Consider the following 26825-nt stretch of genomic DNA (forward strand, 5'->3'; position numbering starts at 1 on the left):
CCGGTTGAACACTGCAGCCCCCATGCAGCCCCTCGAGCAGCTATGCACACTCTTGACAACATAGGCGCCAGCGCTTGGCTCCGTGCCGTGTCCCAGCTCCTGTGCACCCATACTGGCCCTATGTGCCCATGTGGTGACTGAACCAGGCAGCCGGCTGACCCATGGGGTGCCCCTTCCCTGAGAGCTGCTTCTTTCCTCATCCACAGGATACTCAGAGACTGGCCCTGGGCTAGGCCCCTGTCTGGAGCGCCTGGGATGACTGCAGAGGCTGCTGTCAAGGTAGCTGTGCTCCGTGGCCAGGACAAGCAAGTTGTCCTAGGGGCCTAGGACACTACGATGAACTCTCTGGCCCCACAGCCCGGCCCTCAGCCTCCTCTGCTGAAGCCCGCGGTGCACTGACGGCGGTACGGGGCCTGGATGATTGGCGCAGGAATAAGCAAAGAGACCCTGGACCAGAGGGCGGGTCCAGAAAGCGGTGCCTCCCCTCTGCCCATCGGTAACAAAGGCCTCTGCAGAGCAGGGGGCAGAGGTGACCTTTCCCTGCCAGGTATCCAGTATCGGTTGGACATTGACAGAAGAAAGTGACCCCATCCCCACAATTAATGTAAAATGAGTCATAGAGCAGGCTGGGCACGGTGGCTCACACCTGTAATCCCAGCACTTTGGTGGTGATCCACCAGGCAAGGGGCTGGGCTGGCGAAGGCACCCCCTGGGATCCCTGGCCAGGCTGGGGCCAGGAATGGGAGAGGCTCGGGGGGGGGGTGCTGGGGCAGAGCTCGGGAGCTGGAGGAGAAGCAGGTGGGGAGAGAGCAGAGCCCCACTGAAGGGAGCCACAGTGAGCCCCAGGCACAGATGGGACAGGCCTCGAGTCCTCTTTGGCCAGGAGACTTCTAGGAGGAATGGTGAGAATGCAGGGGTGGGCCGCCAGGAGCCTGAGGAGCCCGTCCACATCTGGCAGGCACCGTCTGTATGAGAGGCCAGCTTCCAGCGTGGCAGAGGTCCCAGGTCCCTCCAGCGCCCGGCAATGCCTGGGTCCCAGACAGCACAGGTTGCTGCCTCCTTCTCACCAGCAGGACCTGCTGAGCATCTGAGCTGCCTGGGGTGTCACAGGTGAGCCAGCAGTGACAGGTGGGAGGTGATGTGTCATGGGTGAGCTAGTGGTGGCGGGTGGGAGGTGCTGAGCCAGTCCTGGGTGACATATGGGTGGATGGGAGATGTCCCACGCCACACTTTGTTTTTTTGGTGGGGGTTTTTTTTTTTTCTTTTTTTTTGAGATGGAGTCTCGCTGTGTCATCCAGGCTGGAGTGCAGTGGCAAGATCTCGGCTCACTGCAAACTCCGCCTCCTGGGTTCACACCATTCTCCTGCCTCAGCCTCCTGAGAAGCTGGGACTACAGGTGCCCACCACCATTCCCCACTAATTTTTTGTATTTTTAGTAGAGACGGGGTTTCACCGTGTTAGCAAGGATGGTCTCTATCTCCTGACCTCGTGATCCGCCTGCCTCAGCCTCCCAGAGTGCTGGGATTACAGGCGTGAGCCACTGCGCCCAGCCCCAGGCCACGCTTTGAAAAGGACAAATGGACCGGGATGCTGCCCTTGAGCTCATAACGTGCACCTGGCTGTGCCTCTCTTCCCCAACTCCCCGCTCCCCACCAGCTCCCTGCCCCTCGCTCCCGGGTCCCCACCCTCTGTCCCCACCCCAGGCAAGCCTCAGGGGTGGTGGCTGTGATTGCAGGAGCAGAGCCAGAACAACTGGCAGAGACCAAACCTGGCCATCCCTCACAGGCTGTGTGGCCATGGGCAAGTCACTCTACCTCTCTGGGTCCTGGTCTCCACATTTTCAGAGTAGGGGCAGTTTCTCTGTGCCCTGAAAGTGGCTGGGAGTCTAGGCCAAGTGACAGCTCAGGGCAAGTTCTCAAGGGCCCCAGAAGCATCTAGGGTGCAGGGGAGGCTCCAGGATCCCCAGTTTCCCACTTTTAAATGAGGTGACTCGAGACCCTCTGCAATGAAGGGACCCTGGACATTGATCATTTTGACCTCCCATCTCTAGGAGCATGTCCAGAGTCTGCCATTCCTTCCAGAAAGGAAAAAGGAGAACTCGCGCCAAGGTCTCCTTTGTTTAGCCAGGGAGGTGGGAGTGGGGTCGGGGGGCAGCCAGGACACATGAGCACTTCGTCATGGAGGGCAGGGGCTGCACGGGTGGCCGGACAAGGTGAGTCCATGGTCAGCACCAGCGGCTAACTGTCCTCTCCCTGTGCCTCAGTTCCCTTCTCTGTAAAACAGGAGAACTCTGCACCACCCGCCCCCCATGCCGAAGTGTGGGGCAAAGCTGCGAAGGTGCTGGTGCCCGGCCACCCTCAGTCAAGGCGGCAAGAACCCCTCGGTGAGTGGGCGTGGCCCCACAGGGATGTAGGGGATGAGGCAGAACCCAAGGCTCCCCGAGTTCCCAGTCCACGCTCCCTTGCACTCAGGTCCACCCGCCACCCTTTCCAGAGAGAAAAAGAAATTTCTATCTAAAGCCTGTCAGAACGGCCCCAGACTCCACACTGGTGACGTCTGCATCCCCCCGGGCACCGGTGTGGCCTCAGTCCTTCCTCCCAGCCAGTTCACGCAGCCCTTGCTCCCTGCCCGCCCCCAGGTCCTGGTCCTTCCGCCACAGGCTGGCAGGCGCCCAACAGCCCAATGGCAGCTCAGACGGAGACTGGGGTCCTGGATCTGCTGGGGGGAAAGTCACAGCCACACCCTCCACCGGGCTGGGGACAGCTGCCCATGGGCCAGGCCAGTGCTGGGATTATATCTGGGGCCACCCAACAAAGGACCACAAATGGGGCAGCTGCAAACAACAGAAGTTTATTCTCTCCCTGTCCTGGTGGCCGGAACCAAAATCAAGCTGTCGGCAGGACTGTCCTCTGTCTGCAGGCTGCAGGGCAGGTTCCTTCCGCCTCTTCTGGCGTTTGGTGGCCCCAGGTGTCCTGTCGCCTTGGCTGTGTCACTCCTGTCTCTGCCTCGTCTTCATGCGGCCTCTCTCACCTCCCTCTCAAATCTCCCCCGACCTCTATCTTCTGAGGGCCTTTGTCTCTGGACAAAGACCCTTTCCCCAAATAAGCCTGTTGTGTTCACAGGCTCCAGGTGGACCAATCATTTGGGGGCCACCACTGTGCCCACTGCAGTGGAGCTCCTACACTACTTCAGAGTCGGGGACAGGGCCACTCATGGCCACGAGACCACAAATGGGTGTGGGGCCTGAGAGCAGCAGGCAGGTCACCCAACACCAGACAGGAGCAAGCCCAGGCAGAGGCGGCTGAGAAAGCCGGGAGGGTGATTGGGTGAGGCACCTGCCCTCAGAGGAAGAGACGGGACAGGGCACACGGTGGGGCCTCACCCACAGTGGGGCCTCACCCGCAGCCTCTGGTTCTCCCCGTGCCTTGGGGCCACCCCCACTCCATCCTGTTCCTTCACTCCCCTGTTGGAGAGGGTTTTCCCACAATGGCCTGGACACGGAGGGCTCGGGAGGTGGGTGACCTGCCCAGTGTGCCCAGCTGGAACTGGCCGACTTGCGCCCAGGTCCGTGTGAGTCTCGGGCCCCGCCACCTCCTGAGACCAAGGAGCATTTCCCTCTCTGGTGATGGGCACGGGAGTTCCCGCCCTGTGCTTCTGGCAGGATGGCAACCGTCCAGCGGGCCCCGAGAGGAGGCAGCTGCTGTACCCTCTGCGCTGGCTCTCAGGGATGGCTGGGCTGTTAGGCCCGAGCTAGACCTGGGGCCGCCGTGTGGAGAGGAGGTGGCCGCAGAAGCCCACTCTCTTGGATGTGGGCCACCCCCATGCCTGTGCCTATCCCCATCACACACCAGGCAGGCCCCACCAGCGCCCACACCCTCACCAGGGCGCTCCACGGCCCCTCCTCTGGTCCCCACCCATGTGTCAGCTCCTCACAGTTCCAAGGGGCCACCCAGCATCCCCGGGGCCCAAGCCCTTGGAGGATGTGGTCTGGGAGGGTGGGACAGACGCCTGTTCCCCAGGCCTGCCTCTGATGTGTCACCCAAACCTTTAAACTTTGCACCTCAGGTTTGTTTATTTATTTATTTATATTTTTTTGAGACAGACTCGCTCTGTTGCCCAGACTGCAGGGCAGTGGCATGATCTCGCCTCACTGCAACCTCCGCCTCCCAGGTTCAAGCGATTCTCCTGCCTCAGCCTCCAGAGTAGCTGGGATTACAGGGGCGCGCCACCACACTAATTTTTGTATTTTCAGTAGAGATGGGGTTTCACCATGTTGGTCAGGCTGGTCTCGAACTCCTGAGCTCAAGTGATCCACCTGCCTCAGCCTCCCAAAGTGCTGGGATTACAGGCATCGGCCAACGCGCCTAGCGGGACCTCAGGTCTATAATCATCTAAATCACCCAACAGGGAGAGGCAGCAAGACCTGGGCAGCCAGGGCCAGGCAGGAGGGCCATCCGCCTGTCCTCTCCCCACCCCCAGCTCTCCCAGGCACTACAGCCTGGGGCAGCCCCTCCCCCAGGGCCCCACCCTCAGCCTCCCGTGCGGGTGAGGAGGAGCAGGCAGCTTCACTGGAGGCCAGATGACCAAGCCGAGGCGCTCCCCTGCCCCACCCCACCTGCATTTGAGGGGTGGGCTTTGTTTGTGGCCATGGGGAGGACACACCCCCACACTCCACAAAGCCCTCCGCTTGGCTGCTCGGGCGTCTGGGCCAATTCTGGTGGTCCTGAACCAGAGGCCACCAGTGGCCCCTGTGGAGGCTCAGAACCAAAATCCCACATTCTTGGAGGCTCTTGGGGTCCTCAGGGTTGGGTAGTGCAGCAGCGTGTAGGCTGGGAGGGAAGCCTGGGATCAAATCCTGCCTCCCCTTCTTCCTGTTGGGTGGCCTTGACAGGGAGTGAGGGCTTCCTGGTGACTGAGCCTCGGTTTCCTCGTGTGTCCTGGGCTTGGAGAAGTCCCTTCTGGAGGCAGGAGGGTCCCTTCCTCTTGGTCAGGGCAGGGAGGAAATGCGCCCCAAGGAAGGATGGCAGCGCCCACTGCGCCTGTTTCCTCTTTCCCCCACTCGGGGCTCCTTCTCTGATTCTGTGTTGGGGACTCTTTCCTGCCCCTCAGAGTCTGAGGCTTCTAGGCCTGCACTGTTCATACCCCTGACCCCACCCCAGCCCCCAAGTTCACAAGCCCATGTCTGCCGGAGCCGCTTGTCACATACGACCCTCTCCTAGAAGTCCCTGGGCTCCACTTGTCCCCACAGGGTTTCCAGCCTGCTTCGGCCCCAGGGTCCTAGGACGGGTGCAGGGAGGCGAAGTGGCCCCCAGCCCCCGGACCCACACCATGCAGAAAATTCGGCACAACCCAGCTTCCCCCGAGTGAGGTGGCTGTCCCAGGGCAAGCTTGGTGAGGGCATTGTTGCCCCCCTGTCCCTTGGCCTTGGCAGGGTGAGGTTATGGCATGGGCAAGACTCAGAGGTGCAGAAATCAGAAGGGGGATCCAAAAGGGGGTCCAGCCCTGCCAGGCAGCCTCACCACCTGGTGGCTCCCATGCTGGGCGATCCACTCCCCCTCCAGGGCGGGGCTCCAAACCGCTCTGGGGGAGGCTGGCCTCAGCCCGGTGTCGGGGGGCCTGGGCCCATGTGCCTGGATACTGCCAGGCACCCTGCCCCTCTGGCTCCCTGGGGCCCTGGGCCTCTCGAGGGCAGGAATGCCGTCTGTGCTGTCTGGCCAGGGCTCCCCTCACTGTGCACACTGGCGTTTTGGGCCATGGGAAGGAGTTCGAGCCTGGTTTCTGTCTCCCCGTCAAGCCCTGACTGGAGTGCTGGCCAGTGGCTCCCCAGGCACCTAGGGGAGGCTGTGGGCAAACTGAGACAGTCCAGAGCCTACAATCACTCCAGGAGCCTGTGGGGCAGGGATGGGGCTGAGGGGGCCTGGCACCCTGTGGGTTCCCCAGCTGTGTGGCTGGGGACAGAGCCCACCTTGCAGCCTCTGATCTCTGGCAGAGGGAGGCTGGACATTTGTTTGGAATAGTGTTCATTGGTTTGCTTTGTTTTCTTTTTTTTGAGACGGAGTCCCTCTCTGTTGCCCAGGCTGGACTGCAGTGGCGAGATCTCGGCTCACTGCAACCTCCGCCTCCCGGGTTTGAGCAATTCTCGTACCTCAGCCTCCCAAGTAGCTGGGACTGCAGGTGCCTACCACCACGCCTGGCTAATTTTTGTATTCTTAGTAGAGACAGGGTTTCACCAAGTTGGCCAGGCTGGTCTTGGACTCCTGGCCTCAGGTGATCCACCCGCTTCAGCCTCCCGAAGTGCTGGGATTACAGCTGTGAGCCACCGCGCCCGGCCTGTTTTGTTTTCTGATTACAGTATGAATACATTTCAAAAGGGCAATTTGAAAAACATAGAAAATTCTAAAGAAGAGAATATAACCCACCCATCAACCCATCACACTATATCCAGGTGCACCACCTCCAGCTTCCAGGTCTCCCAACCTCGGCCGGGGGTCTCCATATACTTCTCCCTTCTGTAATGGGGTCGTCCTGCAGGGGCTGGGGCCTGCGTGGATGGATGCCCAGGGTGGGGGCTACCTCCTCTGGACCACCAAGACCTCCCCAGCAATGCGGTGCATGCTGGAACCAGACCAGGACCAGTGCATACTCACCATGAGCTTCTGTTGCCATCTGGGCCTGGGTTGGGAGCAGGAATCTCTGGGACAGGCCAAGCATATTTCAGAGTCATCAGGTTCAGGACCACCCTCTCCCTCCCCCAGTGTCTGCAGCTATTTTCATAGGAAAAAAACTGGGTTTAAAAAAGCTGTTCCAGACCTCGGGACCTGAAACTGATTTCTACCCTTCCGCGTGGCCCTAAGGCTCCCAGGCACGAGGCGCATAGCTCAGGAAAGACAGTGCCTCTGACACCCATTTAAGAGTTAACTGAGGCCAAAAAGCAGCTCTGCACGCCCCTCCTGTTCAGAGGCCCACTGATCCGCTGGTCCCATGGTCACCACGGGGTATGGGTGCAGACAAAGCCGTGTTCATGGAAGCCCTGGGCCTGATGACAGTGGCACAAGGACCCCATTCTCTACTGTCCCCAGCTGCATCCCCTCCCCCAGCGGACCTGACATCAGAGACAGCGGGTCAGACATCCTGGGAGCTCCCACTCCCACCCCAGGGCGCAGGCTCAGCTGCTGGGGCTCAGGGAAATTCACAAGGGGGCCTGTGTCGGGGAGACAGGGGGTGGATGAGCTGCCTGAGTGGTGCAGACAGCTGTGGCTTGGCCCAGCAAGTCTTCAGTGGGAAGCTGCCTGCATTTTTACAACTGATTTTTGAACCTGAAAGTGGAGGTTCACATCCAGCCTGTTCAACCTAATCTTGTTGGTTTCAGTCCAAGGTGACCTTTTGGAATCTGCTTTCCAGACTCTTGCCATATATTAGCAGTTCCTCCCGGCTGCAGGCTGCGATCTGCCTTGCTGGGGCCTCATCCCAGTGACAGAGAAACAGGCCAGCCGCCAGCTTTCGGAAGGGCTTCCCAGGGAGAGCTGGACCCTGACACATCTGTCCGTGGGTGCTGTGGCCAAGACACCCAATGGCTGGTCACGAGGCCCATTTTGTTCTGCTCCTGGTCTACAAGGTAGAAGTCGGGATGCATCATGTCTGCCCCAGCCATGAGTCTTAGGGTGGTCCGAGGCCCACAAGCCAGCCAACCCTAGGACTAGTTTTCCAGAAGAATCCAGGGCCTATGCACCCAGGCCCCAGGTGTGAACAAGGGCATGTTGTTTGTTCTCACAGTCTCCTTCTGCTCATCTGTAAAACAGGCATGGCCACCATGCCCTCTGTGTCCCAGGCTGTCTAGAGGGTTGAACAGGCAGGGCAGGATCTGGTACCCCTGCTGCCCACGATAACCACGCAGGCCAGAGGGGTGAGGAATGGAGTTGGCTCAGGCAGCGCAGGATTGGAGGTGGCTGAGGCCTGGCCCTCCCGTTCCCTCTCTGGGCTATGAACCAGGGTTTTGTCCGTCCCCTGGGGCTGTCTCCCTCAGGCCAGGGCTCCTTTATTCTCCCTGTTTGGCACCAGGGGCGTAGGGATGGCAGCATCATTTCCCCAAGCAGCCCCCACAGGGCTCCCTGGATTCTTCTCTGAGAAACACATGCGCTGGCTCCGGTCATGGCTGTGTGTAACCCAGCACGCCAGGACAAGTGCGACAAGACCAACGCCTGCAGGGCCGCAGCAAGTGCCCCAGGGGCGGGGGAGGGGGGTAGGGGGTATGCCGGCGCCCGGCAGTGTCGCTGTCCCCGCACCACCCCCCAGTGTGACCTTCCCTGACACGCGGACAAAGGCCAGCAGAGCAGACGGCGCCTTTAAGGACGCGGCGCGGCGGGTTCGGTGCCAGGAGGTGCCGGGGGGCGGAGGGAGCGGGCGCTCGAGGCCAGAGGAGCGACCCCCGGCAGCCACCCAGGCGCGCCCTGCTCATCTCCCGCTCTCTTCTCCCACTTGCGCCGGCCGAGGGCGGGGCGCAGCGGCGAGGGTGGGGGCTGGGCAACCGGGGTCCTCCCTCCCCAGCTGTGCTGGAGGCACTGGGGCGCTCTCCGGAGCTGGGGCGCGGAGGGAGGGCCGAGGGCGCGTCGGAGCCTCATCCGGCCTGGGCCCTCCGAGCGGGAGCGACCCCGGTGCGGGACCCCACTTTGCCTGGCCACCCCAGGCACGTGGAACGGGAGCTGAGGTTGCGGCCGGCGAAGGGGTGCGGTCCGGGCGGGGGTCGCGCGGCCGAGGCACGCGGCCTGGGCTCTGGAATCCGGGAGAAGTCTCCGGCACGGGCTCCTGAGCGCACAAACTCGGGGACGCCCTTGCTCTGGTCCCTGGTTCCCTCCCCGAAAAGCGAAGGGGACCGGGCTGGAGGGAAAGGGATTCGGCTTCGCTCCGTTCTCGTCAATTTTCTGTTTAATGTCACTGGGCCCCACTGTGGGAGTAGGAAGCACGTCACCCGGGCCATAAATTTGCGGTGATGGCGCCTCCGGCCGCCTCCCCAGACGGAGGGACAGGCCCGACTCCGGAGCAGGTGGGGCCGCCGGGACTTGACCCCCGCGGTGGGCGCTGCGCAGCTTCTCCCGACGCAGGTCCTGGGCGCGCTCGGCCGCCCCTCCCGCCGCATCCGCCCGCGCCCGGCCCCGCCGCGGGATTTCCAAAGGGCTTTTGTTCCGAGCTTGGATGTAGACGCTTTTTTTACCACCCGCCTCAGGAGACTTTTTGCTTGGAAAAGTCCTGCTATTAAAACAAAAACAAAAAACAATCAATTCCAGAGGGAAGAAAATGCCTCCAGTGTGTCTCTGCGCTTCCCCCGGGCCGAGGGCGGGCCGCGGGCGGTGGTCGGGGCTGCGTATTGCCCGGACCCCGGGTAGGGGAGGCGCAGAGCTCTGGCCCTAATGGACTTCGCTCGGAAAGGCCCCGGCGGAAGTGGCCGGGAGAGCGGGCTGCTGTGCGGCGGGTCTGGGCCCTGGCCCGGGGCAGGCTCCTCTGGCCTTCCTGCCTTGGCTGTTGGGAAAGGGATTTTTGGGGAGTCTCCCTTTCGGGGCACTTTCCCCGAAACTCCTCTCCCGCCTGGGGAATTATCCCTGCAGCGAGTACTGATGCTTCATGAATTGAAGTAGAATACGTATTTGTGCAGGCCAGGAAAAAAATGATCTATTGAATGATTTTTAATTTAATGGATCAACTGTCCCGTTAACAAAAGAGGCGGTGGCCGTATTTGGAGCAGGCGGAGGCAGCAGTCAGGTGGTCCAGGGGCTGGAGGTGAAGGCTCTGCCCCAGGCACATGCTGCTCGGTGACAACTCCAAATAACTTACTGGAGGGCTATAAATGCTGTAGGTAACCAGGCCAAGGACTCCAGTGCCCCCAGAAGTCGCGGGGGAGAGACAGTCTGTCCCCTCTGGTCCAGCCCAGGGAGGGCCTGCAGCCTCCCAATGGGAGCCATGGCCAAAGGAGAGAAAAGTCTCCAGGGCTGGAGGGCAGGTGGGCGGTGGGGCTCATCTCAGGGGCGGGGCGTGGGGGTTTGTGGGCCAGGACCCACTAGAGGGCTAGATCTGGGAGGTGCGTGAGGAGCCCAGGTCGATCTGGTGTGTGCCCTGCGGGATGCCCTGAGGCCTCCTGCTTGTGTTAGCAGGAACTGCCTTTGGGAGTCCTCAGCTGGGGCCACGATGCTGGCAGGGTGAGGCCTGGCAGGGTCTGGGGCTTTTGGAGGGTGGGGGCTAAGGGAACCCCTGGTGGAAGCTGGCTTCAGAGTTCCTGCCTGCCTTGAGGATGGGTGAGAAGGGGCTGGGCCCTGCCCTCCTGCTGCCTGGGTTCTGTAACTGAAGCTCAGAGGACAGGGTGGGGTTGGGTATGAGACCTAAATGCTCCATGGTCCTGTAGGTCTCCGCTGGCCTGGCCCCGCCATCCAGCCTGCACCCCTCCACTAGGGCCCTCCCACCAATGTGAGAATAGGCCTGGGGAAGTCTGGGCCGGCAAGGCCCTCTGAGCCCCACTGTCCAGACACCCTGACAGCGATATGTGTAAACACAGCCAAACAGTGGAGAGCCAAATAGTGGAGACAGGCAGCCCTGACGCCCCTTCCCCTCTGCAGCCAGGCCTGGTCTGGCAGGGAGTGGAGGCAGGTGTCCTTGCAGGCAGGGCCTGAAGCCAGGCTCTGCTCTGGAGGATGCTCCCAGAAGGACCACATAAGCAGTGCCCTCATTTGGATTGGTCCTGCCTGAGCACTGTCCCCAAGCAGGGCAGTTTCAGCCACTAGGCCCTCCCAACCCCCATCTGTCTGATCTGGACTTTCTCTCCCGGGTCTGGCTTCCTGTCCTCGTTGTCCTCCTGGGCAGGAAGACTGAGGGCTGTTTGGGGTCAACCTCCTGTGGGGAAAACCAATTACTCTTTATTCCAGCGGATCCCCAAAGCGCATCCCTTGGCCCAGAGATTCCCAGAGAACCCCGCCCCTCCAAGTCCACCCCCAGACTGGCTGCCTGTGGGGAAGGAGCCGGCCTTTAGGGAAGGCAGCCTGGCACAGTAGAGATTCCCAGGGCTCCTGGGCCTTTCTCCAGTCCTCCAGCCGCAGAGGAGGTGACTGACCAGGAGGCTGGAGGGGCAGCGGGACAATGGTGAGTGGAAGGGGGCTGGGAGGATCCCTCCTCAGCAGGGGGGTCCCTGGCAACTCCCACCTTCCTTGATCCCCTCTAATAATTGCAACAATCACACTGTCACTAATAAAAAGGCAGAGGAAACCAGGCAAAGGGGTGCTTCTGCCCTTTATGAAAATCACTTTAATTTAACCCAGATGGGTCTCCTTGATAACTTCATACAACAAGCACCCTGAATTATACTTTCCGTGCGAACACACTGGTTATATTTAGCCACAAATTACGACTCTGTGTTTAACAAGCAACTTTGAGAGCGGGGAGGGGGCCGGGCAGCCTCCTGACCTGGTTGGACAAAACTGGCAACTGCAGCAATGGAGCCCCCTCACTGGACGGGGAGTCCAGAAAGTCCTGCCACGGGCTTCTGAGTCCCTTTCCTCTGCTGCTCCGGTTTCTTTAAAAAACTTACAACCTCCTCCCGAGTCTGTCGAGGAGACCATGGCCTGCAGGTACAACCTGAGCCTCTCCCAGGATCCCTGGGACTTCTGCCTTCCCACATCTCCAACCTGGCTCCCTGCTTAGGCTGGAGCCAGGGACCCTCTGGGAGTGCCCAAGAAGGGGCAGACAGCCTTGTGCGCCGGGCTGGGAGCTGTGTGTGCCTGGAAGACAATCTCCCACCCAGGCCTGGCTGCTGACAAGCCTTGCTCCTCTGTGGCCTGCCTCAGCCCAGGCGCTGGGGACGAGGGTGCGGTGCTCCCTCCATGCAGCCCCCTCCCCTGCCACCTCATCCTCTGGGTCCTGATAAATGAAGGGGCTGTGATTGGAAGCTTTGTTTTCAGTCGGGGCAGCCCCCTTCGCTTCGGAACCTTCGCTGTCCTCTCCCCTCCACAACAGTTCTGCTCCTCTGAAGGGTAAGCTCCCGAAGGCAGAAGCTGTGGCAGAGAAAAGGCTGCCCCCCACTCCAAGGCACAGACCCTGGGGCTTCCCAATCCTCCCCAGAGCCAGAGGTCACACTGCTGAGCAGGGGAGGTGAGGGGGGAACACACGGACCTTTCCCCCACACCCTCTTCCCTCCGGGCACCAGGAAAGACCCTGATGAAAAGAACTCCCCCCAGTCCATAGCAGAGGGGCTTCTACAGGCAGATGGGTGGGGTGGGGGGTCAGGACCTCTTCCGGGAGGGAGTGCGATTGTTCCTAAACCCCCGCCCCAGCTGTCCTCCCGAACACTGATTCTGGGGTGGGGGTGAGCTGCTGCCGCCCTCCGGTTGAGGGAAGTCTCTGCTGTGAACCATTTTAGGCCCCCCACCTCGACCCCTGCCTACCCCTCCTGATGCCAGTCCCAGTCTCAGGCCTGGCCCCTGGACTTGTCCCCCTGTGCCTCTGGTGGGAAGAATTAAGAGTCAATTTTTGTCATCAAGAAATTGTTTCTAATTTGCCCTTTGACTAATGGCCCAGGGAACAATGGAGAGACATCTAACACAGGATTACTGGGGGCACCGAGCTGCTGCTCTCTGGCCGAAGCAGGCATTTATTTGGAGCAATGGCTAATTCACAATTTCATGTAACTTACCTGACACCCCCACCCCCTTGTATTAAAAAATAATTATTTATATGATTATTTCAGACAGAGCAGGATCTCAGTGGTTTGGGAGCCGGGAGACTTACATCTGCTGCCATTCTTGGGGAGCGTGGGGGTGGGAGAGGAGTGCTGGAGGGGGCTCCAGGGCTGGGCCCAGTTCTGGGGGAACAGGGGCCCCTAGGCTGGAAGGGAGAAGGTGGTTCTCGGGAGTGCTTCTGCGTGTGTCATGTGCCTCTGCAGGCATGTTTTGTGCATGTGGGAGTGTGACATGCTGCGTGAGGCTCACCTGTCTGCCCATCTGTGCTGTGGGTTTGGGTGTGTACACTTCCAAGTGATTCACATGTTGGCACATGAATGTGTACAGGCAGACGTATGTGCACACACTCAAAACTGTGCACAAGTGTCTGTATGCATTCAAGTGTGATGTGTGAGCCAGCCTGCCAGGTGTAGAAGCGCAGCTAGTTATGTGGGGTGGGGGGTTTATCTTCTACCCAGGCCAGAGGGCAAACCTGGAGTGGTGTCTGCCAGGCCCATGGCAGTGACCCCAGATCCTGCTGAAGAGGGATCAAGGTGGGGTTCAAGGCCACTCCTGGCACTGTTCCAGGCCCCACTGGCTATCCACAGGCCCAGCCTCACTTGCAGCCCACTCATCTGCAAAGCTGCAGGAACTTCGGAGACCTGGGCACTCCAGCATCAAGACTGACCGTGGGTTTATTATCCCCCCTCTTTTCTTCCTCCTGTCCCCTCCCTGGTCCTCTCCCCAGTGGATGGCGAGTCTACAGATCCCCACACCATGTTCCTCTAAAATTAAAAACATTTGTTAGCTCTGGACAGCAGGAAGAGTAAAAAAGGAAACCAGGGAGGTTTCCTCCAAGCAGATCGCCAGCCTGAGCTCCCGGCGGCCCAAGTCTTCCAGGAGAACTCGGGAGCTTATTTTGGTATTGCGGGAGCTGCCCAGCGGCCAGGCGCCCGTGCTGGGCAGCTGCCAGCCCCTCTCCATCGAGTCCAGCAGACCCGTCTGCAGTTATTTGCTGTAACAACTGTTTTGAAACAGTATTGAAAAAAAAACAAAAAGCCCACTACAATTTGTTTTAAGTGAACACTGGGGGAGGAGGAGGCAGAAATGGGGAGGAAGGAGAAGCGCAGGGAGCCTCTGCACTGCTCTGGAAGGCGCACTCAATGCCTCGGGCCTTTGCCCGCCCGAGCAGCCTCTCTCGGGGACACGAAGGGGCCAGCACTTGGGGGATGTGAAGCCAGTGCTCATCCTAGGAATCTGGTGAGGCTGAGCTAGAAGGGTCTAAACTAGCTTCAGGAGATAGGGGCCACGCACCTGTGAGCTACTCTCTGCCCTCCCATGTCCCTGGCAGTGGGCATTTCTCGGATGGTGAACGATGACTGGGGATGGGGGCAGGCAAGCTGAGGGTCCATCCTTCAGGCTCCAGGACCCTAGAACAATCTGCCCAAGGGGGAGGGGAGGCTGGTTTAGGGGCTCTGTGGGGCCTTTCCAGCCACTCTCCCTGCAACACATTCTGGAGGGGACCAGGACTCCCAGGGGCTTGAGGCCTCCCTTTCCCCCACAGGTCGGTTTGAGGTGGAGCCCCTGCCCTGACGCGGGGAGCTCAGAGCAAGTCCTGGGACACCACGGTGTTCTCTTTGTTGGAACCAAGATTTTTCTCATCTACATATTTTCCTATATTAAAAAATTCAAATGAGGCTTTAAAAATTAACTTGAAAAAGGTTCCTGATCCGGAAACAAGCTCATCGGAGGCAGTGATGGGAACTCGGTTCCTTAGGAGAGGAGGAAACGCGCCGTCTGTGAGGGGCGCCCTGCGTGGACCCGGGGCCTCGGGGCGCGTCTACCCACCCGAGCCAGGAGAGACTGGGCCCCACGGTGTTAGCCCCGGGCCCGGACCCGGGCCCGCGTGCCGCTTCCAGCTCGCGCCTCCTCCATCCCCGGAGGGTTGCGCGGGTCCCTGGCGACCCGTCCCTGTGCAGGGTCCGGGAACTTCCCCTCCCCTCCTTTCCCAAGCGCCATTTCTCCGGAGCCGGGCCGGCCGTCCTCAGTGTACGCGGGAAGCGGGCAGCCTCCGCCTGCACCCGCGGGGCTGGGACCCAGAGGCGCCCGATTCCCCAACACACTCGCTGGGGCCGCTACTCCAGCCTCCCGATGTCACGGCCAAAGCCCGGGGGTCGGCGCCAAACACACCCCCAGCCGGCGACCGCGCCCAGAGACCTAATTCAATCGTCCCCGCCCTAATGAATAGCCGCGCGCTAATCTCATCTCCGCGCGCAACGGGGATTTACGCTTCCCGACTCTGCCCCTCGGGCCCCGCGGCCCGCCAGACGTCGCTTCCGAAGGCGCCGGCCTGGGGCCTGGCCAGGGGCTCGGTCGCTGGGGTCCTGGCCGCCGGAGCCGGGAGACGCCGGAGCCGGGACCCGGGCCTGCGCGACCGCCACTCCCGAGCCAGCGGGACGGGCCCCGCGCATTGTCCTGAGCCCCCGGCCCGGCCCGCGGAGCCCTGGCGCTTACCTGCGAGCCCCGGGCTCTCCGGAGCTCCCTTCCTGGCCGCGCCGCCCAAAGCCGGCGCCGGCGCCGGCGCAGGCCCCGACTCAGGCAGGCGGGAAATCCCGGAGTCCCCACCCGCGGCCCACAGCCCCCCACCCCAGGTCGGCGTGGCCTGCGGGGGGGAAGGCCGGCCGGGGCCGGCCGCCCGCTTCCCCTTTCTCTCCAGATTCCTTTGATCCGCGGGCTCTCCGCCGCACCTCGGCTCCCGGGCTGCCCGGGTCGGCCCGCGGGGATCCTGGAAACGGTCCCCAGCTTATCTCCTTTCATCAAGCGGCCTTGGGCCGCCTTGAAACCGCGGAGCCAGTAATTGCTTTTTTCAGGAGGCCCAGTGCGGACTGGACAACAGCCAATCAGCGCCTTGTTTACACTCGGTGATGGACAGTCCGCTGGCGGAGTGCCAACCAATCCCAGCGGTCCCGCGGGAGCGGGAGTGGGGGCGGGGAAACAGAGAGACAGCAGGCTTTGAGTTTAACTCTTTCGTGTCCCTGCTGGAATGAGACGGTGGAGAATTTCGAATGCGTGTGAATCTGTCATTTGGCTTCTAGTTTAAATATCCTTTTTTCCCCCAGAGGGGGAGGCAGAGATTCACAGGGAGAAAGAGGAGCAAAAATAAATGTATCCATCGCCACTAAGACATCACCTCGACTCCCTGAGAATAAATAGCATTTGGGTGGGAAACCAAATTCTAACAGAAATATTTGTTTGCAGAATATTTTAGAAGTGGTTTGCATCTGATTACGATAAAAATTGTTCAGTAGCTTGCTTTAGTTGGAGTGAGGATTTAGCAGATATGCAGACAGGGAGCAGCATTGAGAAATACTATACATGGTTTACCACACCATATCCCCTTCCCCCATTATCGAGCTGAAAATATTTTTTAAATTTAGGTGTAGATGAAGAAAGGGCAATCCTTGTCCTCGCAATAAATCCCTGATTTTCATTTTAGTAGTTGCTCTGTTGCAAAGTGTGGCAGGGGGAGATAAAACTGAGAGCCAGTAATGTAGACGGCTGGAGACTCAGAACTCACTTCCCAGAGTCTGATCCCCAGGTCAGGGGGAGGAGAGGGCCGGGCGGGCTATTCAAAGCTTGTACTGCCCAAGCAGCGGACGTGCGTGCATCCGTGAGCTCGGGTCCGGGCAGGCAGCAGCCTCAGAGCGGTAGATGGGCCAGGCAACCTGCGGAGGCCTCTGGGCTTGGAGGTCTGGCCTACCTGCCACCTGCCAGACAGATCGCAGGGAGAAAAAGTAGCTACTTTTAAGGGGTGATGGTGTTTCTTCCTTTGGCCTTCTGTGCGGCAGAAGCCAAACGTTAGACCTGCTGGATTAAACATGTATGTGTGTGTGTGTCTGTGTCTGTGTATACACCTCCCCCTCCGCCGGGACACGCGCACTCGCTGGTTCCAGCTCCCTCCCCTGCCCTGCGCCACCACATTCCCATTCAGCAGCAATGATCTGCGCAGAGGAGCTGCGCAGTCGCCGGGCTTGAATTAGGCGCCATCGGGCTTGGTAGTAGCCCCGCTGCTTCCTGATTGGCAGCTCCCTGGCCCGGCGCCAGCCTATTGGGAGGCCTGTTTACGCCGAATGAGTGGCACGAGCTCCCGGCCGTGGAGGGCTGCGCGGCCAATCAGCGCGCTGGCTGCTCCGGGCTGAGTGGCACGAGCTTATTAGTATGCAGGGCCCGTGGCTCGCCGCGCCAGGCTGCAGGTTTGAGAGCCGCTCTGGATGGGCTCGCTAGAGTCGTTGTTGTGGAAGCGGTGCATTTACAGTGCAACAGTCAGCACATTGAAAATACCAATAGGAATACAAAACAAAGTCACATTTACTGATTTAATTGTATTGCATTCAGTTGTATCCAGGAAACAGCCTCCAGTAAGTAACTGAAATTGCTTTCATTTTTTTTTTTTTGGTATTTTTATTATTATTTTTTATTCTGGCTTTGGGGTTTTACAATTTTTTTTTTTTTTAGCAAAAAATTCAGGGTTGTGATGTTAAGAAATATATACCTTCCCTTTTAACAAAATCCGTTAAAATGTCGAAGCTTTTTTTTTCTTAAAAAATATGGACTATATAAGCGATTTTTTTCTCTGAAAAATCTTATCGATCGGTTTAAAATTCCCCCCGTAATGCGTCCTTGCTTTGCTCTGGACGCTTGTTGTCTCGATCGACACCCAGCATTAAAAATAAATACTCGAGACAGGACAGGGACCGTCAGGCTGCGTCTGGCGCGAGCCGCGCGGGTGGCACCGGGCGGACAGTCGGCGAAGTCCGGGCGCCGCCAGCGTGCTCCCAGCTTTGGGTGACCCACGAACGAACCCCTACTATTCGCTCCCCTACCCTGCTCCCCTCCCCGGAGCAGTCCTGAGTTGGCCCCGCCCGGTCGGTCCGCGGCTAGGGGAACCGGCCGGCTCGTGGTACCCACGGCCGCTGCCCTGAAGGGCCTTCTGGGCCGAAGCTAGGGGCCGGGGAGGGAAACGGTCATGGCGAGTTTTTCGGTCTTCGTTCCCATTTCAGAATTTTTTTTTCGGAGAAGGGGTGGAGGAGGGGGGCCGAGCGAGGCTGGCGCAGCGGGGCGTTTTCACCGCGCGTTCGGGACAGCGCGCGGGGCTCGGGTCACGGCCCGTGTGGCGGGGTCCGCGGGCTGGTTTTCCTCAGGCGCGGGGGTCAGGCGCGACCCTAGTTCTCAGGACTCTCCTCGGGAGCGGGTGCGGCTGTTTCGCAGGGAGCGGGTTCTGCGGCAGCGGCCGAGCCACTAGCGCCCCCGGGCGCGCCAGGTCCCAGCCCGGCCTGCAGGCCCCACCGCGCCCGCGCTCCCGGAGACGGCGCCGGAGGGAGGCAGACGGGTCGGAGTCCGGGTCTCCGACAGGCGGGCGAGGAGAGAGCGGGTTTTTAGATGCAAAAGCAGAAAACAAAGCAAACCTGTAGAAGCCCCAGATCCTGGAGCGCGCCAGCCACGCCTGGGGCCGCGGGAAGAGGGACCCGCGACTCCGGGGTCACGCCCTGCCTTCCCGGGAAGGAGCCCTGTGCTCCGAGGTTCAGCTCCTCCCGAAATGCCCTCGTCCGCGATTCTCCGCCCGCCCGGGGTCCTCTGCCCGCCATCACTTTTCGCTCCGTTTCCTCCCTTAGCTCAGCCTGACCTGGCGCTGCGGCGCCGTCCTCGCGGTCCTCCTGCGCGGCCTCTCTTGGAGCTGGGCTGGGGGTGGGCCCCGGGCCTCGGCACTCGGCGGGTGGCGGCGTCGCGGCTGCGGGACTGTGGGGCTCCCAGCCCGGGCCGTGTGGCCGCCCTTCCTCGCCCCGCTTCCTGGCCTTCTCGGGCTCCCCAGGCCCCCGAAGCCCGGCGCTGGCAGACGCGGAGCCGCGGCGCGGCCTCTCCCCGGGAGGAGAGAACACAAAGAAAAGCCCCCTCCAATCCGGTCAGAGCCGTGGCGGCGCAGGCAGGCGACAGTAATCCGCCTCCTGTTTTCTTAAAAAGTCGAGCCGGCTGGTGAGAAAGGAACAATCGGGCCTGCGATCCGCCCGCAGGGGGTGCGAGATTAAAATTGCTGCTTCGTAGCCGAGCCCGCGTCCCGAGAATCGCCAGCAGCTCACGCTTTCTCGAGTTTGAAATTTCTCATTGGAAAAAAAAAAAAAAAAACAACCGCAAAACAAAAGCACAGCACACACGACTCCCCGGAGGCCTCCAGGAAGCCTGGCACCCCCGCGTGCGCCGCCCCCGGCGCTTCTCCGGCCCTCGGCGCCTTTGAAGCTGCAGGTTTCTGACCTCCCTCTCTTTGCTTCTTTCCCTTTGTCCCGCCCGGCGCCCTCCGGAGCTCGGGAGGCGCCGGCCGGTGCTGGGGGCCCCCACGTCCCTAGTCCTGCCCGGGCAGCCCCTCCCCTGACCCCAGCGCTCGCAGCCCCCTCGCCAGAGTACTCTCCCGGCCCTGGCGGCCGGGCACTCGCTTTGCAGGCCGGGCTCGGAGCTTGGGAGCCGAGCTGTTTGTTAGACCGGGGGAGAGAGCTGGCGATCCCCAGAGGGAAGGGAACCCCAAACGCGTTTGTATGTAGTTGCCAGACAAAGAGAACTCTTTGTGTAGACCCATTTATTTACAATGCAAAAGCTCTCCGAATAAATATTAAAAAAAGCTTATCAGCTGAGCAAATATGTATTCACTTAATACATTATGTTTTCGGTTATAGATTAAATCAGACACAAAATAGTCTGCAAATAAGACGTTTTAGAACCGGGAGCATAAAATATCGCAATTTAAAAAGGTATTCAGGAGATGGAAAACATCTTAATCGCTTTGTTGTCATGGTGGGATGGCTACAAAAACACAAGGTTTTCTGCAAAGTTCCTAATTAAGAATATCAAGCCTATCCATCTCCCTTTTGTTGGAGACGATAAACATTAAAAACAATACGTATTTAGGAGATGAGGAGGAATATGTGAAGTGCGGCCGGGGAGCGCCTTTGGAGGAACGCCTGGGAGCAAGGTGGTGCACGTAGCTTCTATCACTGGCTCCGACCCTCCGCACCCAGAGTCTGAAATTGTCCCGAATTTCGCCTGAGTGAATGTTCCGCGTTGGGTGGGGGTGAAAGAAAATGGAAGTGAGGATCATTTTAGGTGGCCCCGCCAGAGGTCCGGGCGGGGTCTGCTGGCAGTAGATTGTGCTGGGCCGGGCCCACCTTCCCCGGCTGGAGGGCCGAACTGGGCGCCGCAGACCCCGCGTACCCAGGCCGCCCCGCCATGCAGAGACCGGCCTCTGCTCGCGGTCCCCGGCAGGCGCTGAAGGAAGATCAATCCTAGGGCCGATTTGGGCCGTTGAGAGAGCAGCATTCTGACTCTGAAAGCATCCCCCCCCACCCCCAAGCCCCCAATCCGCAGAGGAAGATCCTGGGCGAATTTGATTGGGGGGCGGGGTGATTGTTACAGCCTCAACAGGAAGCTCCCGGCTCCGGGACAGCAGGCCGGGCACTGCGGCGTGGCGGCCCAGGTGATGCCGGTGGCGGTTGCGGGGCGCCTGGGGCTCTGAGGAGCCGGCCTGGGGTCCTGGAGCGATTCTGGGGACAGGAGCTGGTCCCTCTGGGGCTGGGGAGGGAGGACGACAGCGGATTCAGAAGAATGGGCCGAAAGATGCATGGGGGGGATGGGAGTGGGGGAAAAGGAAGGTTATTAAAAAAAAAAAAAACTCTTGAGTTACAATCAATAAAATTACTCGCTTAATTAGCATGGTTATTCGGTTAAGCGGAATGCAGTAAAAGCTGGATCTCGGCATGAGGTGGGGAGAGAGAGTGAGCGAGCGTGGACCCCAGGCCTTTTCCTCCGAGACACCTTTGGGCAGCGGGGGAGGGGAGAGGGTGTGCGTGTGAGTGTGTGTGTGTGTGTGTGCGCGAGTGTGCGTGATGGCTTCGCAGATTTGGGTTTTTATCACCCAGCAGAGCCAGCAGCCTCTTCGCCGCGGTGCCCTCGCTGCAGGGACCCGCGGGAACGAGAACGGGAGGCGGCTAGCAGCGCGGCTGGGTTCCCCCAGCTGCCCCGGGCCAAGCGTGGCCGGGACGGTGCGTGCGCGCGCGGGGTCCCAGGTGCTGGGCTGCGCGCGCGTGCCGCGGGAAGACACCGAGCGCCCCGGCCCCGCCACCCGGCCTGGCCGCCGCTCGCTCGGGCCGGCGGGGGTGGGGGCTGGGGGGGGAGTGGGCGAGCGGGCGGGGCGGGGACCCCAGGGCGAGCCGAGCCCCCCAGTCACCCGTGTATCCTCTGCTTTTGCCTCCACAGACCATGAACCCGCACAGCGGCCGCCGGCTCGGTGCGCGGCCACCCGCCGAGAAGCCCAGTCCTCCCGTGTGCTGACCGGCCCCGCCGCCACCACCGCCTGTGATCCCGGACGCCGCCGCCTCTGCGCCGAGCCGCCCCCGGGCCCCGGCCGCGCTGCTCCGAGGAAGCGGCGGCGGACCGGGGCCGGGGCCCGGCATGGATGGCCGCGACTTTGCGCCGCCGCCGCATCTGCTGTCGGAGCGCGGGAGCCTGGGTCACCGCAGTGCCGCCGCCGCCGCGCGCCTCGCCCCGGCCGGGCCCGCCGCGCAGCCCCCTGCGCACTTCCAGCCGGGAAAGTACTTCCCGTCGCCGCTGCCCATGGCTTCGCACACAGGTCAGTGCCCGGCCGGGGCGGGCGCGGGACGGGAGCGTTCGAGAGCGGAACAGGGTGCCCACCGCTCCGCTCCCGGGAGGAGAGAAGCTTTGGTTTCATTTCCCGGCCCCGGCCGCGGTGGCCGCCTGGGTGCTGAGCGGGGCTGCGCGTCCAGCCAGCCCCCAACACTGCATCGCCGCGATTTAGAGCGGCCCTTCTCTGGCCACCCTCCCCCGGGGGTCTCGGAGGGGCAGCCCCGGAGCCGGCTGAAATTAAAGCCTTTCCGCGCCTCGCCACCCTCCCCCGCCCCCTCCTGCAAATCTAAATTCCACGGAAACCTCTTTTCTGCATTCTGCATTCACCTCCTTAAGACGTTCCGGGGCTGGGACAACGAGGCGCTTTCTGCGGGAACAAAACGGCTGTTGTGGCGGGGGGAGGGGACCAGGGTACGCCGCGGCCTCGCGGATTAGGGTGGTGTGTGCGCCGGGCGAGCGTTAATAGGGACTGCCGGTGTAAGACGAGCAAATCCTGTTTCTATATAAAGCCTTGAAGTGTCAGGGCGAGAATGGGTTTGCAGGGATGCATTTGCTTTAACGAGTGCCTCTGGTATCCCGCTAAAGCCGGACAAAGCGTGGCCGGAGTGCGGCCCAGCCTCACAGCCTGCAGCCCGGGGAGCAGGGCAGCGCGGGCTCGGGCTGGGGGTGGCGCGGGGCGGCGCTCAGGATTTCGGTGCAGGCGAGAGTGCGGTGGATTTGCTCCAAGAGGAGAGCGCGGTGGATTTGCTCTAAGAGGAGAGCGCGGGGCGCCGGTGCTGGGCCCCCGGTGGCCGTCCCCTCGGACTCCCTGCCCCAGAGGGTCAGTCCTTTGCAGAGCGGGCCCAGGCCTTCAGGGCAGCTCTCTTCCTGGTGTCTTTGATATGAGTGTCGAGGGAGGTCAGGGAAGAGGCAGCTACCACGCCTGAAGCCTGGGAGGTCACCGGGGCGGCGCGCGTGGAGTTCAGGGGAAGCGCGCAGGGCTGCGCTAGGGACCCGCCGGGTCACCCTCGTACATGGGTGGCTTTTGTTTACAGTTTGTTCTAAACATCAGAAATGTTTACCGCTTTAAAAAAATTGGCAGTAACAGTTATTATTGGTAGCTTGATGAACTGTGAATACTAATAAAATTATATCTGCTTTAATGGGATTACAATTAGTGTGTGGATTAAAACGGATGGCAGAGACGGGGCTAGAAGGAAAAACGTCGGAAGAAGGGAGGGCACTCAAAGAAAAACGTACGTTTCCTAGAAAAAAAACAAACTCGAAATTGCTTAATTGCTAACGGGCTTCCAGCATTTGCAGCGCAGGAGATTGGAACGGGGAGCCGCCCATTGGAGGGGTCTCCCCAGTGCTTCCCCAGTTGGCCCACACCCGCTTCCCTCCCTGCCTGGGCCTTTGGTGAAGCTGCCCTTTTCTCTCTGTTGCCCTTCCTTCTTTTTCTCCCTTTTTTTTTCTCCTCTAGATTTATAACTGGAAAGAGGAGAAAAAGCACTTGCCTGAGCGATGGGTGATTTAAAAATATCTCTTCCGCTGTCCCTGTGGTTATCAAGCTTGTCTTCCTGCCCCTGCATGGGAGCTGCTGCCCACCCGGCTCAGGTGCACGGGGCGCTGAGGCTGGGGCCGCCCTGGCAGAAGGGACAGCTCACCAGCCTCCCCACCAGCCCCAATTCTGGCTGCAGGTGGGTGGCCCCTACTGGGGGTAGGGGGAGCGTGTGCACCCCATCTCCACTGTGCTGTGCCCTCCAGCCTGGCAAGTAACAGCACGACAGAGACAGGGGCCCCTGACACCGAGGCTTGCATGTTGGTAGGCTGGGGCTGGAGCTGTCCCCTCCGGGAGGCCAGGCCAGATTCCCCATCAGGTCAGGTCAGCACTGCCTCCTGACCCCATGCCCTAGCTCACATCCTGGCCAGGTCCAGGCTAGCCGCATTCTCCCCTTTCTGCCCTTACTTCCAGGTCTAGGCAGCACCCGGGTAGGTGGGCGCTGGGTCGGGTGGCCTAGCCCTTTGTCTTGCTCATTCTAAGTTTGGCCACGTGGTTCTTGGTGTGTAGGCCTAGGAGGGCTGTGAGAAACGGCTCTGGGCTCTGGCCTGGCCTGTGTCCTCCGTGCTTCGTCTTGATCCCAGGCCCTCCCAGCCTCCCTAAGTGCAGGGTGCTCTAGAGGGCGCTGGAGGCCCCTCGGGGCTACCTCATTCAGGGTCTGAAGGGCCATGTGTCCCCTGTCCCTGGAGGCCCTGTTTCCTCCCCACTGCAGACCGAAGAGACCGCTTGTGCTCGGAGATGTTCAACCCATTTGTGATGGGCAACTTGGCCACACAGACATCCAGCTAGAAGCATCTGTAGCTCAAAGAAAGCTTTTTGAAATTGCTAAGAGCCAAAATATTGTATTGGTTTTTAAAATTTAGCTGCATGTATTTTTTTGAAAAAAGAATTATACCCCAGATTATTTGCTTTGGTCTGTGTCTATATATGATCTAGTTTAGAGAGAAAAAAGTATAATTAAGTTAAACAATTTTTTTGGATCTCGTGTGCAGACTTCCAAATGGCCGGTTTGGCCGCCTTGCTTCCCATTTTCCTGGATGGCCTCAGTCCGCAGGCCACAGCTGCAGCCGGCCCGCCCCTCCCTCTGCTGACTGCCCCTCAGAAAGGAAAATTGACCCGGATTCTTCCTGCCTGTCTGGGAGTAGGATCCAGCCATTGGGGATGGAGGCCCTGGCCTCTGCGAGGCTGCCTCTTTTTGCTGGGCTGCTCTTTCTGTGCCTGTCTGGCCTGGCACTGCCACCCCAGCTGGACTGAGGCTGCCCTGCTGGCTGCCTGGGCTGCCCTTCCCCAACCTCACCCAGCACTTTCAAAATGTCAGCCTGAGGGGCCCTGATGACTGGGATATGGGGCTGTCCGGCTTCTTCCATTGTTTTTCTAAAAATGAAAGTGCTGGGAGCTGTAGACTCGGGCTGTAGGGTTTTATGGTAAAGTGCCGTTCCAGTAACCTTGTCACCAAAAGGTGCAATTAAAATGTTTGGAATCATTATTTTTAGTTCAGTGTTAGATTTTGTCTCTAATACAGATGGTCTGGAGGCAAAGCTGTGAAATCTAGGGGGGAAAAAAGAGAAATCAACAAGAACCAACCCAAGATTTTTCATCAGTGCTACTGCCTGGAGCCACTGGGGCTGGCGCCTCTGCTGGGAGTGTGTGTGTGATCTAGAGGCAGCCCCGTCCTGGGGAGAGGCCCACATAGACAGCCCACCGTCCTCCTGGCTTCTGACCGGGCCAGCTCCTGTCTGTCCTGGTCTGTAGGCCTCCCCTCTCCAGGGGCCAGGGCTCCGCCTCCACCAAGGCACTCTTTCTCATCTTGGTTTCAGTAATCTGCTCAGATTCCCCTCCCACCCCTTCTCTTGTCTTCTTTGGGGTGTAAATTGCTGGGGCCTGGGAAACCAGGTGCTCTGAGCCTGGGGTGGTTGTGGGAGAAAGGCGAGGCTCCTTCTGGTGGGCAAACTACTTTCCTGCTACAAAAGTGCTTCCTACTGCCAGTCTCAAAAAGAAAAAAAAAAAAAAAAGGAAAAGAAAAAACACCAAAAAACAAAACCAAAAAATACCCCCAACTCGGTAGAGGAAAAAAAAAGATAATTTCCTAGTGTGGAAAGACCCCATCACAGGTTCCCCTCCCTCATCATGTGGTATTTTTTCGTAAAGAAAAAAAAATACATTTTCTTAAATACCTCATTAACTCCATGACACGATGGAGTGTTTCTGCAACAGTTACCAACATTAAGTAGGTGTGAAAAGAGTTACTTTCCAAAGACGTCACCCGTCCTGCTCCATAAGTGACAGAGGTAGACATCAAAGTTGCCTGGAGCCCAAAGGAGCTACGGGAATCCGGGAATGTGAGGCCCGTGGACCCGCAGCGGTGGCCCGCCACGCCCGCCCTGCCGAAGCCCTGTTGGGAATGTGGGTTTCCCCCAGTGGGGCTCGTGCTGCCACCATGTCTGATTATCCCTGTACGGAGCCGCCGCGCTTTCTGTAGGAATATCCAGGTCACGTGAGTAATAAGGCAAATTAGTGAGCCAGGCAGAGAACGGCGTTGTGCAAATAGCGCATCTCCCCTGGAAAACGCGCGTCCCCCCAAACGCTCCCCGGTTATTCTTAGAAATCTTCCCTCATCTCCCTGTGAGACAGGGTTCAACAGCCCCCACAGACAGGACAAAATGCATAGGAGGCTGTTAGAATAACATGGATGAGGCTAAAAATACCCCTCAGAAACACACATAAAAAAGCCAAATCCAACAACAGAACGAGCTAAAAATATTCCAGGCTTTGGCAAAGAGCACAGAGTTAAATAAATTATACAAGAGCCATTCATGGGAGCAAGTTGACTTTCTCTCTTACGGGAACTTGGTTCAAGCTAATAAAAATAATAATTTACTAGCCACTGAGCTTTGCATGAGTTTAAATTTAATTGGTGAGGCTTCTGGCGTTTGTCACTTCTTGGCGATTAGTGGGCTTGCCCTGGCCTGGGCCGGAGTGGGGAGGGGATGCTGAGGCTGGGGCTCCTGGCAGCAGGGACACTGTCCCCTGAGGAGCAGGGCCTGGGTGCAAGGGCAGATTACCCAGGAGGTTAGAGGAGGATGGAGACTATTGGGGGTTCCATCCAGGAAGGTAGAAAAAGAACTGGCAAGGCACGGCTATTTTAATTTGATAAATGATTGTACACCTTTAAGAGTGTTTTAACAATCAAGATACACTCCAGCAAGTTGATAGGATGTTCGCTGTCAACTTACATATGTCATCAGAGCTGGCTGTGAGCATAAATAATGTGTGAGCGCTTGGGACAGCTGCATTCTCTCCTGGAGGCCAAGGCATGGCAGGTAGCACCTCTGTCCCCTGGCGGGCACCTTTGTTTTCCTTCTCTCTGTGTGTCTGGAGGCAGGGGCCAGAGGAGAACAATCATGGGGAATCACTGAATGCTGCTTTCATCCTGGATGGTTTGGTTGGGGTCCCTCCTCTCTGGGGACTTTCTAGGTCTCCCTACCAAAATAAGAGTCCTCAAAATTACTTGATCAGAAAAGCCATATGTGGATATGATCTGAGACTAGAATGGCAGCATTGTCTGGTGTTTTTTTTGTTTGTTTTTGTTTTTCTTTTCGTTTTTGTTTTTTGAGATAGTCTGGCTCTGTCTCCCAGACTGAAGTGCAGTAGTGCGATCCCAGCTCACTGGCTCACTACAACCTCTGCCTCCCCGGTTCAAGCCATTCTCGTGCCTCAGTCTCCCTAGTAGCTGGGATTATAGGCATGTACCACCACGCCCTAATTTTTTGTATTTTTACTTAGTAGAGACAGGATTTCACCAGGTTGCCCATGCTGGTCTTGAACTCCAGAGCTCAAGCAATCCGCCCACCTCAGCCTCCCAAAGTGCTGGGATTACAGGCGTGAGCCACTGTGCCCGGTCTCTGGTG

General features: G+C 59.4%; 1 protein-coding gene, 2 long non-coding RNA genes and 1 pseudogene across 3 annotated transcripts in view; 1 reads left to right on the forward strand and 3 right to left on the reverse strand.

Moving 5' to 3' along the window:
- Positions 1–331: 331 nt before the first annotated feature.
- On the reverse strand, positions 332–1798 carry LOC140708730 (uncharacterized; annotated as a pseudogene).
- A 3961-nt stretch (positions 1799–5759) lies between these two features.
- On the reverse strand, positions 5760–15733 carry LOC103243718 (uncharacterized). Its single transcript, XR_005238874.2, has 2 exons — positions 15207–15733; positions 5760–9246 (listed from the first exon to the last, which is right to left on the reverse strand). It is a non-coding gene; the product is annotated as an uncharacterized lncRNA (long non-coding RNA).
- A 3567-nt stretch (positions 15734–19300) lies between these two features.
- LOC140708735 (uncharacterized) lies at positions 19301–21754 on the reverse strand. The gene is made up of 2 exons (XR_012088952.1): positions 21705–21754; positions 19301–20306 (listed from the first exon to the last, which is right to left on the reverse strand). It is a non-coding gene; the product is annotated as an uncharacterized lncRNA (long non-coding RNA).
- Positions 20117–26825, forward strand: part of BAHCC1 (BAH domain and coiled-coil containing 1) — a 67065-nt gene continuing 60356 nt past the window's right edge. Inside the window, 2 exon segments of the mRNA XM_073005490.1 lie at positions 20117–20211; positions 20991–21363. Coding sequence (XP_072861591.1) covers positions 21186–21363 — 178 coding nt within the window. The 5' untranslated portion in view covers positions 20117–20211; positions 20991–21185.

The sequence above is a fragment of the Chlorocebus sabaeus genome, chromosome 16 (assembly GCF_047675955.1).
Source record: "Chlorocebus sabaeus isolate Y175 chromosome 16, mChlSab1.0.hap1, whole genome shotgun sequence".
NCBI lineage: Eukaryota > Metazoa > Chordata > Mammalia > Primates > Cercopithecidae > Chlorocebus > Chlorocebus sabaeus.